At 39.9% G+C, this 12,038-nt stretch overlaps 1 protein-coding gene across 1 annotated transcript; it reads left to right on the top strand.

Annotated features, from left to right (window-relative positions):
- The first annotated feature begins 6 nt into the window (after nucleotides 1–6).
- On the top strand, nucleotides 7–9,709 carry FBP1 (fructose-bisphosphatase 1). Its single transcript, XM_005426892.2, has 7 exons — nucleotides 7–100; nucleotides 2,547–2,709; nucleotides 4,347–4,439; nucleotides 5,443–5,586; nucleotides 6,801–6,938; nucleotides 8,180–8,299; nucleotides 9,285–9,709. The coding sequence occupies exons 2-7, from the start codon at nucleotides 2,629–2,631 to the stop codon at nucleotides 9,474–9,476; spliced, it is 768 nt and encodes a 255-aa protein (XP_005426949.2). The 5' UTR covers nucleotides 7–100; nucleotides 2,547–2,628; the 3' UTR covers nucleotides 9,477–9,709.
- Nucleotides 9,710–12,038: the final 2,329 nt, after the last annotated feature.

Here is a 12,038-nt window from a genome sequence, read left to right as displayed (position 1 = left end):
GGGCGAAGGGCACCGGGGAGTTCACGCAGCTCCTCAACTCGCTCTGCACGGCCATCAAAGCCATCTCCACCGCTGTCCGCAAAGCGGGCATTGCCAACCTGTGAGTCCCAGGATGTGCCCCCCGCCTTTCCGCATCCCCGCGGGTCCAGGGCATCCTGCTGCCTCCGGGGTGGTGGGTATCGGCATGAGGATGGGAATGGGTATTTCTTTCACCAGAAAAGCCTGTGAGTAGGGTTGCATCAACCCATCCTCTTGCACATAGGTGGAGGTAACTCCTTTAGTATCTTGGTTTCTTGATTTTTTTCAAGTGACACAGGTCCTATGACTTTTCAACAGTGTAAGGTGCCTAGTCTTTGAGAAATGTCTGCTGATATTATAACTTAGTTAATACTTTCAGCAGGTGCAGGTGCCTGAAGCCATAAGACCAAATATACTGAAAGACAAAGCCTAGCAAAATAAGACGGAATTATTGCTCATTGAATATTGCTTAATATCAAAGCATCATTTTATCCTTTGAGGTGTCAAATCAAATTCAGAGTGGTTTTTTTTTCCATAGTGCATCATAGCAACTAGACGTTCTTTATGAAATTTTTGATATCGAACACTTTTAGAAAGTGCACTGGTTAGGAATGGTAGTGTCTGTAATCAGCCAGTCAGAAGGATGTTGTTCCGGAGATACATCAGAAGGAATTTGGAACTCTTGAAATGTGAAATACCTGAAACTACTTGTAGGTAACTAATCCTCATAAGTATTTTACTTACTAAGTAAATTACTAAGTTTCTTCATATGCCCAGTTGTGTGCTGGTCAAGGCTTTAGACGTGGACTACTTCATTACTTAATCGAAAATGCTGTAAAGAGAAAATGAACTTGCCTCTACAAGCTATGCAGAGGAAAATATATTAAGAAAAAAGGCAAAAATCCTCCTTATGTATGTTTGAGCTATTTTTCTGTTTTGACTTCAGACTGCATGTAACTGCGGTAATTTTTAATTGTGATGTGCTAGTCCTTTCATATGCCTCCTGTATCTATCAACAGAGACCAGGGTGTCCCAGCTCTAATCTGATTTGTAAGCTTAGGGCCCTATTCCTTTAGTGTTCTACATGTGTGTCTGTTGGCAGCTGCCCTCAGGTTTGGTATCTGTGCCCATAGACGTGCCTTATGATCCCCTGCACAGTGGGTTCAACTCTCCATCAGTGCTGGGGTAGCAGGGTTTGGACTCATAAGCCTCCTTGAACACTACATCTCCTGCTGTGCCAACTGCATTTTATAAGCAGTGGTGAGATTTTTCTTTGCTGTCAGGGAATGTGAGCAAGTAGGGATGACTGCAATCCATTTCTTTGGAGCATCCTGAGACTCAACTATGTGCCTAGTGCTGCTCAGCATGTGAGGCGCAGAACAGCTGTGTAAGACATGCAGACCCTTCCCAGCTGCAGGTTCCACGCCTGATACATCTCCTCCTCCCAGGAGTCCCCAAAAGATGAGCTACAGGATCTGTTCTGATGCTGTGCCTCCACTCATAAGCACGGTGTTCCATGTACTTCTTTTCTAAAAGCACTTTCACAGTGGCAGAAAAATATTCAAGTCACTGTAGCAGAGGAAGAGAAAGACACAGAGTTATGCCAGGTCTTTGTCTCATGCATAAAACTGAAGAAATGCATTGCTAAAGTACTGTGTTCAGTGTTATTACATAAAACCTGAAATACCAGTGTTCAGCCTAATCAATGAACTGTAGCTGAAAGGCCTAAGAGTCATCTGAATGTGTGCTGAGCTGGCTATTGTTTTCCCCTTCAAAGAGCTAAATTTCCCCTTTCTCTGTTTTACGTGCTTACGTAATCACCTAACATAAGGTCTCCTGATATTTCCGTATGCCAGATGGTTTGATTCTGATTAGCTTGCAGCATTTTATTTGCATTTCTTATTTGTGTTTCTCAGTTCTTTTCCCAAGGAGACATTTACTACTTCAAATCAAAACTGAAAACATTAAATTATTATTAGGTTGATTTATCTGTGAACAGACTTTTTCTCCTGCAATTTCCACATCATATTGCTCATCAGGAGTGTATTGTGTACAGAGGATATAGCATAACTAGTGTGGTCAGGTTCACATATATATTCATATTTTTAAAGTATATATATTCATATGCTTTTAAAACATAAAATATTCAAATGAATTCCTAGCTTTTAGGGTATGCAGAGCCTAGAATTCAGGAATAATATGTAGGTCTTAAATGCTCATTAAAAAGCACAGTTGTAACTCAGCCTTCACAGTCTGGTCTGGCTGTGTTTAACTATATTTACAAACTATTGAAATACAATTCCTTGTTTTGTATTTCTCAGCAACTTCTAGAAATGCAAACACAGCTAATGATAACATGTCTCAGCAAGAATTCACTGGCCAGTAAATATAAAACAGGTTTAGAGAGCTGCCATGTCGTTTGAAAGTGCAGGATGTTTACAGGAGGTTTTTCAGGTGTAACAAACAGAACCCTTTAGGAGATGCAGTGGTCTGTTCTCATGAAATGCTCTCTCTTGTAATTGCTCTAGCTATGGAATTGCTGGGTCTACCAATGTGACTGGAGATCAAGTAAAAAAGCTGGATATTCTTTCCAATGACCTGGTGATTAACATGCTCAAGTCATCCTTCAGTGCATGTGTTATTGTGTCCGAAGAAAACAAAGATGCTGTGATAGTGGAAACTGAAAAACAGGTTAGTAACTTTAAAAGTTCTCCCTGTTTGATTTCAGATCGGCCTGTACAGGTGTACACACATCTAAAGAGGTAAAACTGAACTAAAAGTTTCAGAAAACAGGTACTTTCCTAAACTGGCAAATGAAGGTGGAGGTGATGGGTGGAGAGAGTGTGAGTCAACATTGGTTCTTTCTGTCATTTCTGCTCTATGGACTGATGTTTCTTGGTTTTATTTGTTTTTTAGGTGTTGTTCCTCCCATCTTCTTTTTCTTCCACCTTTTTCTTATTGTGGGGAAAGCATTTCATTCATGCCCATCTGATCTCTGGAACTATGCTCTGAGTCAGTCAGGCCCTTTTGAAGTGGGACCCTGATGAGCTGTTCTCTGCAGGTCAAATCTCGAGGTCTTTAATTTATGAAAATTCTCCTGGAAGCCTGTGAAAGACTTAGCATCAATGGGAAAAAAAGCATTTTTTACATTTATTATTCATTATATTCACAAGCCTGCATGCGCTTGTTGTGGGATAGTTCCTATTTCCCAGCTAATATTCTGATCATGTAAAAACCTGAGTAAAAATTTAGTCAAAACAAACAGCAAAAACATAATTTACGAAGTATAATGAAGTTTGCTTTTTTTAAGCAGTTCTTTCTCTCCCTGTCGAAAAATCTTCAAAATTTATTTTCTAGGCGTTGGATTTCCTTAGATCTGAACAAATATCCTCAAAGATCACTGAGGGACTCTAAGCATTAATGCTTTTCTAAACTAAATGTGAGCCAATACACTGTTTTATCAATGCATACCAGGAATTCCTACTTGCAGAGTAGAGCATTGCTGAACTTAAATTTAAGTTTCTGACATGCAGGATAAAATCCAATGAGAAACAAATGAACACTGTTGTTACACACTATTATTAAGACAACTATGAATAAAATGATGGGGGAACAAAATATTTAAAAGGTACAGTTAAATCAGCTTTTCCTCTGTACTGTCAATTTCCTGTATTAAAGAATCCTACTGGATTCCTTAATCCAGCAATACGGTAGAGATTTATTTTTGATCCCCCAAAACCCAGGGTAAGATCAGTCTGTCTAAAGTAGTACCTGACCATTTCAGAGCACAGATAAAGGAAAATTTATAGTTTAGGCATGGCAGCTATTAAAGAGCTTTTTAGTACCTCTATAGGTAGAGGTAAAATATGGTTTTTAGCTCTACATGAAAAAGGCTGATCTTCATTTTGTTTTTTCTCCTTACTATTCAGAAATACATTTTGTAACCAAAGAGAAAGTACAGCCTAACCTAGATGGTGGATATGAGAGGATTGACTTCAATTACAGAGATGAAACTAAACCAATAAAAGTATTCCCCTTTTTTCCCTCACATTAAAAAGTGTATGAGAAAACTTCACTTTTCCTGTGTTATCACCTGCGATGTACTTTAAAGATTTCTCAGCTTCTCCTCTGGTTTGGCACAAACCACAGTTGTAATTGGGCCAAAGAATTGCTGACATTTGAATTCCGTTCCTTCATAATCGATAAAGGTGTTTTAGCTTATATTGCTGTGTAAGTCTCTGAGAAAATTTACCTACAGAAATGTTTTTATTTGGAGGAAGTGGATAAATACTGTCACTAATCTAGTTCTCTTTTCTTGTGTTTTTTAGGGTAAATACATAGTCTGCATAGACCCTCTAGATGGTTCGTCGAACATTGACTGTCTTGTTTCCATTGGGACCATCTTTGCAATTTATAAAAAGGTAAAATTCTTTCATGTAGGATAGGGAAAACTATTATTGTGTGGCTTTTGGTGAAATAAAATTACATGGGAAGACAATAAAATCTAGCTAAACTTGTTTGTGAAAGAGACTCAGGGCCAGCTTAAAGTTAGATCTAGTATTTCACAGACACATGGATTTGAATTTGAATTAGTCTCTTAGAAGAAGAACCTATGTGTACATGGAAGCCTAGCTAATATTTAATTAGCCAGCTAATGAAATTACCCCTTGGAAAAGATCATGTCTTAAGTTTCATGAATATTTGTGTTGAGGCAAAATAGCACGTGGTTGTCATCTACTTGGGGAATGTGCTTTCAGGTTTTCTTGTTCTCAGTGCTAATAGTTCTGTTGGCCTGAGGACAGGCTTCAAAAACAAACCAGAGTTGAAACGTGTCATATGCATTTGAAGTGTCTAATTCACTTTGAAAGGCAGAAACGCTGTCTGAAGGAGGTTGAAATACCAGACTTACAGGTCACAACACAGTGGAAAAAGCAAATCAGATAAAACGCACCCAACTGTCCATTTTAATTGTCTTTTGCATGTCGTCATATATCCCAAAGTAGCTATTTTCAAATTCATTTTTGTGTGAAGCAAAAGAAAACAAAAAAAAATCCCAAGTATTTTTGATCAACTTTGAACTCTGTGAGTCATGTTTCATTTCTTTTCAACTGTGCCTCTGAGTTTTCCTCTGAGCTGTGTTCATCATCACCTACAAGGACGTGCTCTTTATTATCTCCTTAATCCTTTCCTGCTTCCTGCATGCCTGCTAGGCTTAGTTAGAAGTGCACTTCTAGATCAATGTGTTTGTATCCTATGTATAATTTGTATTAGTGCATCCAATAGGAATCTTAGTTGAGGATCATGGAAACATTTGTGCCACCACATGGCATTTTTATGGAGCAGAAGACTGTCCCTATCCCAGAGGCCTGTCACGTACCAGCAGTAGGCATGAAATAAAATTGACTATACTCTTTCTTGTTCTAGGTGTCCCCTAATGAACCTTCTGGAAAAGATGCTTTGCAGCCTGGACGCAATCTCGTGGCAGCTGGTTATGCACTCTATGGGAGTGCCACCATGCTGGTACTGGCAACTGCTGCTGGAGGTGTCAACTGTTTCATGCTGGATCCGGTGAGAATATCTTCTCTTTCTTTGTTTCTGTATTAGGGATTGCCAGCTACTGTCTATAAGAACTGTCTGTCCCCAGGACAATCAACCAAAGGAGCAGTTTTCAAGGTAGCATGAAGGAATTAAGTACAAATGTACTTGTACTTATAACCCACCAGCAATAAAGTCAAGAGGCTTGCATTCCACCTGCCTGATGCAGAGGTGCCATGTGTGACTGAACAACAGGAAGACAGCCGAGTCAGCAGAGTAAATACACAGCATGTGCAATCATGTGATATTTAAAATAAGCAGTTTTCTGCAGTACAAAATACCCTTTAAGTCTTATTTGTCTTTTCCTTAATGCTAGGACCTTAGTAAACCAGAGGACCATAAATATTTAACCTTCTTCTGTATTTTGAGATCCCACCATGATATGTAAAAGAGTAAGTGATGTGTATGGGTGATGTGACCTTCTAGCATGCATTTGCCATGAGTTTTAAAACAAAAGTCATGTTGATCACAGCAGAAAGCAGTTTGCTTTAGAGGCCTGTTTCTTTATGATCAGTCAGGGTGCCACCTGCCAGTCTTAAATTTTTATGACCTGCAGTGATCAAGCTGCAGGAAATATAACTTGGTACTCTCTGTTTAGTAGCAGCTTAAATGGATGCATGTATTTTTGACTTTATTCAAGTAACAGATCTAACCTTGAGTATGCATGCTTGTTATTTCATTTACTGTTAGCACTAACTTGGAAATTTACTTTAGAGAAAACTAAACAGACCATCCCTTGGTCACACGCTTCCTGTTAGCCCAAGCAAAAATGAACTGGAGTATCTGCAGCAATTTGAAGATGTTTATGCATGGTTCAGCCAGCACTCTCAGTTTCCAAACTCCCAGGAGTTCTGAAACTTATATTGTTCTAAGTCTAGCAAAATAACGGAGAGATAAACAAATTTACAAGTAGCATATTTTGGGAGTAGAAAATAGAGAATGCTTGGAATGGTAGTATGAGGAAGCTTGTGTGATTACAGGATTCATGCTCTGTCTGTGTTTTATGTATAAACAAAATACCTTGCAAGTAGACTGCAAAGACTACTTTTTTGTAGGTAGTGGATTATTTAAAAAATTGACTGTGGTAGTAAGTTTTTATTAAATTGTGCGTGTTATTGGATTTTGTCTTGGTTTGCAAATAAATGGGCAATTTATGTTAACAAATATTTTTCCTTTCTTATTGTTAGGCAATTGGAGAATTTATTTTGGTGGAAAGAGATGTGAAAATCAAGAAGAAGGGAAATATCTACAGTCTCAATGAAGGCTATGCTAAATATTTTGATCCTGCCATCACAGAGTATCTCAAAAAGAAGAAATTCCCTGAGGTAAAAGATTCTGTTTCAGAGAAACTCTCTGATGACAAACACCGTTCATGATTTCCAGCTTTATGATCAATCACTCATTCTCTCATGAACTGTTCAGAGCTTGTTTTCCTTTCCTATCTATTTAAAATATAACTTGATGTATGATTGCTAATGCGAGCAACAGTTGATATAACCAGATATTTCAGCATTCTCCAATACTGCACTGCACCTCTTCTGCATTTTTTTACTTTCTTCCTTTTTTTCTTTTTTTGAATCTTTTTTCAAATATTTTTTCCTGAATGAGGATCTGAGTAATGGTGCTGGAGGCAAAACTGGGCATTAGGTAAACAAGTAGAGAGGAAGTCTTGTCTGGTGATGAAGAAATTTGATCAACATGTGTTGCATTGCTGCTTCCTCACTGCAACATCTGAGTGGCTGGAGAGCGGCGTGGAGATGGCAGTGGGTCATTGCTCACTGGTAACATGAGCTGTGTCCTAGGACTGCCTCTCTCTTGAAAATCTAATGTAGTTTTGAGGCCTGCTTTGTGTTTGTGCTACTTCCTGGTGTCAGGAAGCCCAAAGCTCCAAGGGGTGCCCATAAAAGGTTCTCATGCCTTACACATTTCATCACTGAAGTTATTACACTGGCAATGATATGTGAACACCTACTCTTGTCAGGTCTTGGTGTCCCTTCCTGACTTCCTGATCTTGCTTTGAAAGAAGATTGATGTTTTCATCATTTATCTTTCCAGGCTTAAGTTGTTGTTTATGTAGATGTTAAAATGTAGTCCAGGGAGTAGAATAAAGAAGTAACATCAGAAGTCAGCTATTAACTTTTTCTTAACAAAAAAATTGCAGAAGCTGGCAAAAATGGTTGGAAGAAGTAGGAAAGATCACTTCTTTTGCCCTTTGATTATTTTTCTGCTAGAAAAGACAAGGCCCTAGTATAAATTCCTAGCACTTGAGTTTTTTGCTACCGGAAATGCAGTGTTTTCCAAGTGTTAGAGTCAGTAGAGAGTTGGGATACATTTTCTAGTTTTGGTACTACTGCTCATCTATGCTGAAGTCATCTGTCACTCCTTTTCCTTGGATTTTCCTAGTTAGGAAATGAAGAGGATACTGACATACTCTGCAAAACTACTTTGAGTATTATCAATGAAGCATGATATGGAGATGAAAGATGTTAGGACTGCTAAAGGGGCATGTGGGGGTGGTTGACCTGGTGTGCTGTGCAGTTACTTTTATTGGAATGTTTTTCTGTAGGATGGCAGTTCACCGTATGGTGGGAGGTACGTAGGATCCATGGTGGCAGATGTGCATCGCACACTGGTGTACGGAGGAATCTTTCTGTATCCTGCTAACTCCAAAAGTCCCAAAGGAAAGGTAAGCCTCAATAAGCCCGGTTATAGAAAATATTGCATTATGTAGGCATTTCACTATCAAGATCAATATTTTGATTACAGAGCCTGTGGTCTGTAACTTGGTAGCTTGTATTTCTTGTGGGGGGGGATATGGCCATCCCTTGCAAGCTGTCACAAGTGACAGCAGCCTGTTGTCAGACACCTATTCTAGAGCTGCTACTCACCCATTTCAACTGCAGTGACTTCTCTTTGTCTGCAAACATATCCAGCTTGTGGAGCATACCAGGGGTGGGCTGCTCAAACAGGCTCCCCTGCACCATATCAGCCAAAACTGGTGGTTCTGGCCCCAGTTGAGTAGAACGTTACAAAGCAAAGAATCCGCATTACCCTGAGATTTCTATCACAAGGTAGTTTATAAGAAGCCTAAATGTAGTTGACCCACTGGGAGAAGAGAAAACATCTGCATGTTGTGTGTGGTAACAGGACGTCATCTGGAGGAACTGCGCCTGGCTGCATCTGCCAGGACAATGGTCAGTCAGGGAAGATCACGCACTTACAAGCTGACAAGGGGACTGTTTATTCAGCAAAGACCTTTGATCTGTTTTGTAATTCTCCATAAAATATTGCCTCAGGTTGCAGATAAGATACAGTTATTCATTAGAGAAACCTAGTGGCAAGCTCAGAGCTCATGTTTTTATTTTCGCATAGTCGTATGTGGGTCTGCCTCATTAACAGTTGTGTGTTAACATCCAAGCTTTATCTCTCTGTAGATAGCACAATGCCAACATGGGCTATGGAGAAAGCACACAGATTGGGGAAAATCCAGCATTCACTGTGTTTTTAAAAGAAAAATCCACACAATTTCATTGTTGCATCAATGTTTATATGCAATAAAGAGTACTTAGAATATTGATTGGTTTAAAATCATATGCCAAATATATTTACATGTAATGTTTTTTGGCATTGCCTGGCCTGACTTCTGCAATTTTGACTTTTTTGTCTTCTAGCTGAGACTGCTGTATGAATGCAATCCTATGGCTTTTGTTATTGAGAAGGCTGGGGGCCTAGCTACAACTGGTCACCAAGCTGTACTAGATATAGTGCCTGAGGATATCCACCAAAGAGTGCCTGTTGTCTTGGGGTCTCCTGATGATGTGAAGGAGTACCTTGAGATAGTCAAGAAACATTCAGCTAAGTAAACAAAGCTTGCTGAATTCACTGTGCACAGGGGATAAAATGTCTTACAGTTGAACCAAAGAATATGCTGCAGTACTGTGAGATTGAGCTGTCTGACTTCTGTAGCAAAAGAGTAAATGAGCCATATTTTCATAAGATTTTTTTAAAGTGAAATCTTGTGCAACTGCATTGTGCAATGAAAGGCATTAAAAGATTGCATTAAAGGAAGCATTAAAAATTAAAGCAATGGAAAAATATGTTTTCTTTTTCATTTACAATTTGTGATTACAGAAGAGCCACATGTGCTGCAAGGAAATACTGTGGTGCATTCAGTATCTAGGGGGAAGAATCTCACCTTTCTCAGACAAGTTACAGACTATCAGAATACAGCTATCTCTGTCCTCTTTTAAAAGTCCTGGGAAGAAGACTCAGCAGCCTCTTATAGTGAGTGACCTTTCCTAGACCAGTGTCTACACTGCAGCAGTTGCTCACTGAACTTCAGTCTGGGGTTACTCTGATGGAGAATTAATGTCTGTGAAACATGGGCAGTATGTATGTTAATTCTGACACACGATGTTAGACTCTATCAGATCCAGCTACACAAGGATGGAAAATGACATGTTAGTGTGGAGGGGTTGTAATGGGATAAAGAGTATGTGTAGATAGCTCATACATACACAGATTCTGCTGTGATGACTATCTCACTATCTTTGCCAAAAATTAACCTGCTTACTTGATGAAAACACGAACTTTTGTATTGCTAGCAACCTCCACCAGATGTTCTTTGTGTTATTTTGGGACTGGGGATTACCATGGAAAAGGATTCTGCTGCGCAAGCAGGAGGGAGGTGCAAAGATCCCCCCAAAGCATACTGACATTTAATATGCTCATTCAGAGCATGCTGCTGGTGAGAGCACGCTAGTGCTTGGGAGCTGGATGGGCTGTCCAGCACTGTGTGGATGCTGTTTTTGAATCAATTAAAATCAGCAAATCTTTGATATTTCTCACTGCCCACTTGCCTTCACCAAACTCAAAGTAAGGATCATGTGGGTGTTGCTGTGGGTAAACTGCTACCAAATGTTGACTCAGGTCGTGGTCTGAGAGGTCCTGTTGGGGGTGCCATGAGCTATAAACCTGCCTGTATCAGTGCAGATAGCCTGACTGAGCGTAGTTCTTCTTGTAAAACAAGAGAGAGGTATGGGGAAGCTGAAATCCAAGGTGCAAAGGCATACTTTGTGAGGGCTCAGACAGACGAAAACCTGAGGACCCTCATTCTGACAGGTCATGCTGGGGCATTTGGAGTCATACGGGCAAACCTTAGACAGTTGGACATATGCATCTGTATTCCAGACTGATGGGGGAAGAATGTTTCTGTCAAGGACTGAATGGCCTAGTTTCTGCTGAAAATGTCAATTCTGGTGAGACTTTGCTGGTAGAGACAACTTTCAGGGACCTGAGCCCTTAAAAGACTGTGAGAGCGCTGGCAGTAGTCAGTTTGGACTACAGTGCCTCAGTGGTCTGTTGTCATGACTCAGCAGACAGAATCCACAGCAGTGATTTTTGCCTGCTTACCATAATTCCTTGTCTGTATTCTGCCCTCAATCTTTACAGGAATGCTGGACTGCATATATCTATTTTTAATACACCCTTCTGACAGCATGTGAAGGTTATAGGAGGAAAGTCAATACTGCCTGTGTTTGCTAGATCAGTACTCAGTGGTTTGGTTTTGCCTGCGTTCTGACATTTCATACTTAGCATTCTACCCATTGTGAGATGGGTTTATCTTCTAATCAGTAATATGTAAGCCCGTATTTGAGCAACATCTCTGGCTAGCCACCAGCGGGGAGAACTACTTAGCAATCTCCCTCCATATCTCCCTTTCCAGAGCTCTCCCTGCCTGTCAGTGCAGAGCTGGAAGGTGGATTTGTCATAGGGTCTGCTGTCAGCCCCCACAGCACTTTTACCCACTGGCCTCCTCAGAGGCTGCATTGTGCCCTTTGGTGAAAGGTCACTGGCTCCAGTTTCAGCTGGCGCCATCCAAACGACTAACATTTCATATCAATTAGAAAAGGTCTCACCTTTAAAGCTCAGGACTGGCCCATGCCCCAGTGCAAGTGTGAATAATCCCCAAGAGCTCTTTATATTAGAGGGCAAATTTCCCAGATCTGTCAAACTGAGGTGTTTATTTTTTTATCCTTCCTGTATTATTCCAACCCTTGTACTGAGAAGTTCTCAGGCTTATAGAAAATCATCATACATTTTTTACACAATCTGATTTCTCCCCACCTCCCCAAAATGGTAATTATTTATATAGCCTAATCATTCCATATAATCATTTGGGTTTTTATGTTTCAGTGGGATCACAGTATTAACAAAACACTAAAGGGTGAAGCTCTCATACAATCCAATTGTCTGCCTTTATCCATTTTTTTTCTCTTTTTACTGTGCTGTTGAGTGCAATGTTTATGGAAAGATTGAAGAGTCTGTGTTTACATAATAGTGTAAGTTAATTCCTTATTTAAGGACCATTATTTGAGAAGCTCAAAGCACTGTGCTTTATATATACTAAAAAATCCAGTACCTAT

Source organism: Geospiza fortis, unplaced genomic scaffold, assembly GCF_000277835.1.
Source record: "Geospiza fortis unplaced genomic scaffold, GeoFor_1.0 scaffold325, whole genome shotgun sequence".
In the NCBI taxonomy this organism is placed as follows: Eukaryota; Metazoa; Chordata; class Aves; order Passeriformes; family Thraupidae; genus Geospiza; species Geospiza fortis.
The sequence above is the reverse complement of the archived record's forward strand: the minus strand, read 5'-3'. Positions and strand labels throughout refer to the sequence as shown.

Bases quoted from the DNA above. Each gene is read 5' to 3' on its own strand.
- FBP1 (XM_005426892.2), top strand. From the start codon at position 2,629: ATGCTCAAGTCATCCTTCAGTGCATGTGTTATTGTGTCCGAAGAAAAC. The intron at 4,440-5,442 runs GTAAAATTCTTT...TTCTTGTTCTAG, and splicing joins TCTTTGCAATTTATAAAAAG to GTGTCCCCTAATGAACCTTC. The intron at 6,939-8,179 runs GTAAAAGATTCT...GTTTTTCTGTAG, and splicing joins AAAAGAAGAAATTCCCTGAG to GATGGCAGTTCACCGTATGG.